This window comes from Triturus cristatus, chromosome 4_1 (assembly GCF_964204655.1).
Source record: "Triturus cristatus chromosome 4_1, aTriCri1.1, whole genome shotgun sequence".
In the NCBI taxonomy this organism is placed as follows: domain Eukaryota; kingdom Metazoa; phylum Chordata; class Amphibia; order Caudata; family Salamandridae; genus Triturus; species Triturus cristatus.
In genome coordinates this window covers 972,792,960-972,801,155 of record NC_140585.1, presented here as the reverse complement: position 1 = coordinate 972,801,155, position 8,196 = coordinate 972,792,960, and the positions used below count along the sequence as shown (strand labels likewise).

Genomic DNA, 8,196 nt, shown 5'->3' with positions numbered 1-8,196 from the left:
TCCTTTATATACTTATGTATAGTAATAGTACTCTTTGTATGTGAAGGCTCCACTCTGACACTCCTTACGGGCGTCCTACATGCCCCTTATGGGTGTTCTACATGCCGCAATATTCCAGTGGCCTGAAAAAATATCACCCTCATCTTATTGGAACTCCAGTGGCTCCCCTTGCCCCCGCCCGATCTTCAAAACCATCTGCATTATTTACAAAGAAATCACGACTGGCTCCCCCACTTATCTTGCAGACACGCTCTCCACCTCTAGTAGTTCTCGGCACACCCAGGACACCATCATACTGCGGACTAAGAAGTGTAAAAAATAAAAAAATATATGGCAACAAGCCTTTTCTTTTTATTCACCTAAGATATAGAGTGACATCCATGGCCCAATTTAGGAAAGAGTTGAAGACTCACCTTTTTAAAGGACACTGCATCAAAATGCATCAGCCGACCACAACCCAACTTCATCTCTTATTACACGTTGACTGTAAGTTGGTTTTTCACAATGAACAGGGTTTTGGTGCCTTTTGGCTAGGTTGATGCTATAGAAATACCATATACATACATACAAATATACATATGTGAAACCTTACACTTTAAATATTGGAAAGCTGATTGTTCCAATTGGACAATCAGCATAGTCGTCGCCACGTTCCTATTGTCGTCAGTAGAACGCTCTTCACTCGTTAAAATGGTGATGCTGCCAGGAGGCTCATGATGTTCAGAATGCCAATGGACACATTCTGTTCTCTTGGAAGAAGAATGTCATCCATTCAATCGGCAAGGAGGAGACTGAGAATTAAATGGCGACACAGTCGAAATCCTGTGAATAAGACGGTCTTGCACTTCCAGACTTAGAATTGTACTATCTCATCTTACACCTTAAATATGTGGGAGACTCGGTGGGCTTAGAACCCAAAGTGGAGAAACAATTACTGGGAGACACACACAGGTAGGAAGACTTGGAACATTTATTTATGCTGGGAACTATGCTAACTGAACAGTTCCCACCTGATACGACTGACATCTCACATACTGAAGAGGTATTAGCAGAGAGCGGGAGGTGGTACTCCATACCGTAAGGGGTACGGTGTTGCCAGGGTGAGGCTTATGCAAGCTTTACATTTCGATACAATACACAGTGGCAGTGAAAACGGATACAGGCAGATATAATAAGAAAGGGTACATATAAAAAATAAGAGTAATTAAGTGTCAATGTTAACTCTATTCTTCTTTACTAGAAACTTGGAACATAATATTGAATCAGTTTGAGGACACTGTCCAAGATTGTGTTTTAGACAGGCTGGCAATCAGCCAGCGTGCAGGACTTAGCCTGGAATCATCTACATTTTAAACAACATTAATTGTCAGACTGAAAGAGGATGGGATTCAGAAGCTTGCCTGTTCTGCATGGAATCCTTTCTTTAAGGTGTATTTTGGGAGCCCTAGAGGATTAGTACCTTATTCTTCAGTATTTTTCATGTCTCTCACGTAAACGTATTCAATCCTTTGACCTAATATTTCATGGCAATTAATATATGGAAGTTACATCCTGAGAGTCTATGAAGCACAACCAGCTTTCATTCTTCAGTTTTAAGTAAGTATGTGGTACTGCCACCATTTTACATCATTCTGCCCCTAAACACTTCCATAGAAATCAGAGTTATCTTGAACAATTTTATACTACCACAGGATCCCTTAAACTCACTTTTACCAAGGTAGGGTTATTATTAATTATTTTTGTCCTCCCAAAGCAGATAAAATGACCATCCTGGAAAACTAAGAACTCAACAACAAGCTTTTTATCGAAGTTGTAATCTTAATATGTGCTACAAATAACAGAGCCATCTATGATCAAGCAGGTGCACCTGCTCCTCATGCTCAGAGGGACGAGAAAGAAGAAATGTAGGCATGCTGATTTTAAGTGATCAAAAGAATTTAAACTACCTACAAAAAGAATGAAGGCCTAAAGCATACAAACACCTTCTGAGGCAAAAACAATATGATAGTGGGCTCCATGCAAAGCACATGGGGTTTCACAACACTATGACCAAAATGAAGAAAGCAGAAGTACAGCCCAAATCAAATGTTTCAAGTAAAAAAAAGTGCATGTGCTGAAATGAAGCTCAGATTCTAAATGTATAAAATAATTTCAAGTTCCATGGATGGAAAACAAAACCATTATGGGAACTGCATTCTGGAATCCATTCACGATGCATTGGAAAGTAAACATTTTGAACAAGGTGCCATAGCTGCCAGGCAGTATTTCAAAGCACAGACTTTCAAGTCCTTCATAGATAAGGAAATTGCAAATTCTACTCCTCCAGAACCAGCCACAGATCCCATGATACTTTAAATGCTCAATGTAGAACCCCAAAAGTGCTCAGGCTCCATTCTAAGGGAGAAGTTGTCACAATGATAGAAAACTGCACGTGGGGCAAAGACCACAGGTAGGCCTCAGGTGATGGTGACTGAGCTTCAGAAGTCAGTTGTTGAAGTAGTGGAGAAAGTGGGGTCTACAGCAGACACCCAATGTCACATCTAAAAGCAGCCAGCTATCCTCCCTAAAACCACAGTGCCTTTGGAGAAAAGACCATGCAATGGATGCCAGTCCTAAATACTTGGAAGTTCCTCACTATTGCCTAAAATGGTTACGACTTTTATCTGCCAAAGAAAAATATATTAATGCAGCATGGTTGGACATCTCCAGAAAAACCAGTGGTATGCATTCGGGCAACTTGTGGAATATAACACAAGGCCCATGAATTAAGAGGTGGGATCTATTGCTTCAAGGGAAACACATAAGGCATGTGTGTGTAGAGGCCTCTTTATCACCATTAAGCATCTCCCCAAAGATGCTTCCCAAATTCTTAGATAAACGTAGTTTGGTCATATATGCCATTCTGCCTTACGGCATGTGAGAAAAAGTTAAGATAACTGGTATTGCTAAGAAAAAGGTATGTACCATAGAACTGAAGACATGTATGCCCTTTTACATTGAATTCCTTTGACTGAAGAGGGGAAGAGAGTGGAATGCATTTGGCAGGGACTTGGCAAAAGAGTCTTGAACCAGCCGCCTCTCAATGGTGGGGCTGTTCTCAAGGAGGCCCCTCAAGGGCGGGCATTGTTTCAGAGCCGCTTACCAGTTCTTCAGAAAAGGACTGCTGCCAAACCAACAATATGTGCTCCAGAAGGTTTTCTGAAGGTGTATCAATGGCTCTGACCACTCGGCTGCACATCTCAGTGATCACATTAGATTCTATTTCAGCAGTGGTGCGTGGGACCGCCAGGCCCTCAGACACCCTAGCGGTTACTGAGGCAAAAGAGGAGGAAAGTATTCAGCTTGTTGGCATTTTGCAAAATAGGCAGACTCAAAATGGAGCCTGTGGGGAAAATAATGATCACCCCCTGTGGAAGAGAAATAGTTTATGGGTTGGAAATAACAACCTTAAGTCTGATTCCGAAGAAGGGTCCACTTGTGCATGAGCAAGGCGACAGGAGCGGCTATAGTGTGCTGTATGTGTGCCGAAACCCTTGAGCACCAGAGTGCCTGGAGAGCACAGAATCTTGTTTCCCCTCCTTCTTCTTAACTCTTCTACCTCTAAGGGACCACAGGAAGCCCCCCTTTCTTTCTGTTGATATGAAGCAGAGGGGGCACATGCTCTGAAAGCATACTGCAGTGGCTGGTTGTAACCAAGGGGTGTAACTGCACATGTGGCGGAGACCGCAGCAGGGGACAGATCTAGGTTCTGGAGCTGGGACGTGCTACGGCGCCATAGGGTTGGAGTGCTTATAGGACAAACTGCCTTACAAGACACTCTCTCATAGAAACCTCTTCATGGTTGCAAACAAGATCAAACGATGCATCATAATGATATGCATGCAGATTTGTTGCTTTTGATGAATGTTTTAAATGCCATGAATTTTCTTACCCAAACTTTGGAGACTAAAAAAGCAAATGTAGTGCACGACAATCATCAGCTCCAAGAAGCAGAAACATGTAGCAGTGGGCGAAGTTGATCAATCTTTGTCCACTTCGCTTTCTTTTTCATTTTAAGCTGTCAAACTCCGGGTAAAACTACTACAAGTTATGATTTTGCTGGAGACCGATAGTGGCAGAAGTTTTCTACAAAAAGGTTTTGTGGCAGCATTCCACCAAAAAATACATTTTGCAGTAAAGTTCTCCCTCACAATTTTTCTTTAGATGAAAATTCTCCTAAATGAAAGATGTGTGAAGTCTGTAAACCTGTAAAGTTGAGAACTCAAAACAATTCACCTGCGGAACTCACATTTTACACAAACATTTCCTGGACATGCTTTACACAACAACATCAGGCTCATTGGAAGATGCTTCTTTTCAGTGACCGTAGTAATAGGTCTAGCATGTGTAGGGGTATTAGAGCGGGTAAGGGCAACTACTCCTCATTGACTTTATTGTCTTCACGACATCAGGCAGGCGTTAAAATAATATACCAATAATGTCATTAAAAAGAACATCCTATGTAAAATGTAACACAATGTCAATTGTCATTTTATTTTTAAGTTATGTTGGACAATGAGATTACATTATGGAATATCTCACTCAAATATATAAAATGCACGTTTAAAAATTGCTCTATAATTATATAATTTTACAAGAATTAAGAAACAAGTTTACTACATTATGAGGTTTATTAATAGTGCAAATAAAATCCTTGCTATGCATACAATGGGGACATGCAGCAATGGCCACTATACTGATACGTCTGGTGATATGAACAAAGCTACGATGCAGTGACAAAAACAAACAAAGGACTATTGCGGAAGTGTGGCTGGTGCTGCATGTACCAAATGTATCCTCAATTAAAAACAAACCATTCCGTCTTAATGACGAAGGCTGTCAATTGTGCACGGTAAATACCTTAACTTATTAAATCCATTATTACCCAGCAAACCCTCCCGCCCCTCCCCGTCCCTCATTCACAGCAACATTTTGTAAAATCTCAGTTGCTAAAAGTAAATATTAAATTATCAAATTGCACAGAAAAATACAATCATAATGTAAAGCGGTAATACTGCTTGCTCTAGAAACCGGCGGAGTAGTAATTAAACTACTTCAACTAGATGAAACTTTTTTATTCACTGTTGCTATCACCATCTTTTAAAGAAAAGCAGTATTTTAGCATCGGCAGCATTTGTCAGTCCTTCCTCTTCTTCTGAGCAGCCACATTCAATGCTTGTTTTCCAGGGACATTCGCTTGATGTGATGCAGAAGGCTGTCTCGCTCCATCTGGAACTCCGCCAGAGCTAGTTTCGTCTTGGCCAGTTCTTGCTTTAGGCATTCATTTTCGTCCACGAGCTAAAATCATAAGAGCATAATACATTTGTTTATTTCATATTTAGAACATGAAATGAAAGAAGAAATTCGATTAGCCAACATACTGCGTTTTTTACGCCTATGGTGCCTATTTAATGATGATGAGGCTAATGACAACCATATGATTGGGAAAAGCTGGATCGAGCAGGCACGGCGTGTTATCGCTTAAGAGTGATGAACCCTGCATTGAGTGTAGTTAACGTCTTCACCAGAGTTACAAATACATTTTCAAGTTCACCTGGTGTGTATCGATCTATACATAATACAAACAGTGTATAGTGCATCGCCAAGCTCAGGGGCGTGGCCAGTGCTCCCATGCGGCAAGGAAAGGCTATTTACCGCCTTTCACCACCGCACTAGGTGGCTCCAAATTAAAATAAAAGGACAGGAAAATATCACTCTCCTTAGGAGAGGAGGAGACTCCACAGGCAAATGTTGTTTTGTATCAGGGGAGCCCAAATTCATTGCACCATTACTGTTTTTGGGACACAAAAATAGAAAATACATCTACAGTACTTGCTGCATTGTAGAAAGTGTGACGTATCAGAGGCATTGAAGCCTTTCCCTCCCAAAATGTCAAGAACCTCTTGCGGTATGCCATGATCAGCTGAAGGGACATGGAATACAGCTCTTGAAATACAAGATGGACATCCTAGGTGGAGATTCCCAACAACACCCTTCATACTGACAAACAGACCAGCTCCTCATGAACCCTCCATCCTTCGTGACCCTGGCATTCTAGCTGTACGTGTGGCAAGCGGGAAAAGGCAGCAATCAGGGTGTAGCTGACATTTGCACTTTGGGTCATTTGCACTTCAGGTTATTCATTCTTACTTTACCTGCACTTGCACTTTGTATTTTAAGTTAGGCTAACATGGGAAACTGTGGTGGTAACTTACGGCATTAGGTGTGAGTCATGCATCGCGCGATTGACGCGCGATGCATCATTCACATGATGCGGTGCTCGTGCATCCAATTGTTGTAGTTTGATTAATTGTATGTGTTTGAATATGTGGCTCACGCATGGGGTGTCCGTTGTCAGAGACTCGAACGCTACAATTCAGTTGCTGTTTGGGTCCCGACTTAAAGGGATGCTCCGTGTGATGGGTGGAGTACTTTAATAAAATTCATTCTTAATTCACCTTCATTCGTCTGGATTCCTTACCACTTCAGAAACTCGCCATCTTTCTCCTCAAATGAACGCAGCCGGCAGCCATTTTGGTTAGCGGTCTAGCTGTTGGAGCTGGATGTGCAACCAAGAGGATGCTTATATAAAGCTGCTTGCACTGCGTCCGCACTCTGGGCACACTGACGGCATGTCAAAGGCAAACCTGTTTGCACCTGTCCACGCCCTGATCTCACAAACAGCGGCCAGCCACTCTGCCCATTTAGATTTGGGTTGTGGCACTATTTAGGGGGGAGGATATAGACGAGCATCTCAACCTATATTTGAAAGCAGCTGTTGGACTGCATAGCGACAGGTAGGTCTGACTATGGGCTAATTAAGGTGGAAAGGATGGATCTGTGGGGTTACCTCGGCCTTCTGTCAGTAATTTCTGTGATAATTCTAGATCAGAAGGTAACAGGAGTAAACATTTTAAATGTGCTTTATTAAATGCACGTTCTTTAGTCAAGCATGCCACTGAATTCTATGATACTATTGGCTCAGAACTGAAACATGGACTGCGGAGGAGTCAGCAGCAGGTTTTCCTCTTGTTTGCCCTTCGGGTTACAAAATTTATCATTCACCTATACCCATAGAAGTTGTGGCAGTTTTGCACTAATATATAATGCTTAACTTAATATAAATCTATTGGATCTAGATTTCTTCAGCCAGAATTGTAGGGTTAACTACTATGCATTCTCCTAAATACTCCATTGGAAGGGTTCTCTGTTATCAACCTCTTAGGTACTGCAGAAGTTTCACTGACTCTTTTGCAGATTTTTTTAAATCCCCTTGTTGTTAAGCCATGCCACCTGTAAAGTTTTGAGAAACTTCAATGTGTAAACAGAGCTACCTAGCAATTTGCCAGTAGCGGCCCTCACCAATGTGCTTTCTGCGCGACACCTACCACAATTCATCAACAGGGCTACACAACAGAGGGGGCATCGGTTAGATCTTATTTTTGCTCCTGATAAGTCGGTGGTTTGCAAGAGTATTCCACCAGTTTAGACTAATAATTTCTTCATTCATTTCAGACTGCTTTATGTCTTGACAGAGAATTTGGAGGCGATGGCTAAAAATACTCTAGCTTTAAGGTATCGTCCATGGGCTAGATTACTATACAAGAAGTTCTCTATGCTTCTAGCACATCAAATACTGTTATCCGAGAACAGCTCAGTAGCACACGATTGTGGTAATTTTATAAAGGAGATTACTTCCATGCTGGAAGTGGTTCTTCTACCTCTCCTCTTCCTCTTTCAAACGTACTCGTTCTTCTACCTCTCCCCAACTGCCCTCCCCTGGTATGATGACTTCTTGTCAATACTTCGCATACTATTACTTCGCATGCTTTTAGTGCGATGTTTTTACTTAGCATAAACCATTACTTCGCAAGTTTTAACTGCACATGCATTTATAAAGCAAACGGTTATAAATGTACTATGGTTTTTGCTAATTAAAAACATCGCACTAAAATCATACTTACACTACTCTCCCTTACACTACTTAAACACCACTACACTACCCTAAACCCTAATACACTACCCCCTACACGACCTTCCCCCTTTCCCCTGCCTGGACCCTACACTCTAACACTACACTTCATGACCCCCCAACACTATCCTAAACCCTAAAATACTACCCCCTGCACGACCCTGCCCCCAAGCCGGTCCCTACAC

The 8,196-nt window shown here is 41.8% G+C and overlaps 1 protein-coding gene across 1 annotated transcript in view; it reads right to left on the bottom strand.

Annotated features, from left to right (window-relative positions):
* Window positions 1–4,502: 4,502 nt before the first annotated feature.
* BLTP3B (bridge-like lipid transfer protein family member 3B) overlaps window positions 4,503–8,196 on the bottom strand; it is a 291,550-nt gene continuing 287,856 nt past the window's right edge. Inside the window, exon 21 of the mRNA XM_085653855.1 lies at window positions 4,503–5,337. Coding sequence (XP_085509981.1) covers window positions 5,209–5,337 — 129 coding nt within the window. The 3' untranslated portion in view covers window positions 4,503–5,208. The remainder of the gene's footprint in view (window positions 5,338–8,196) is intronic.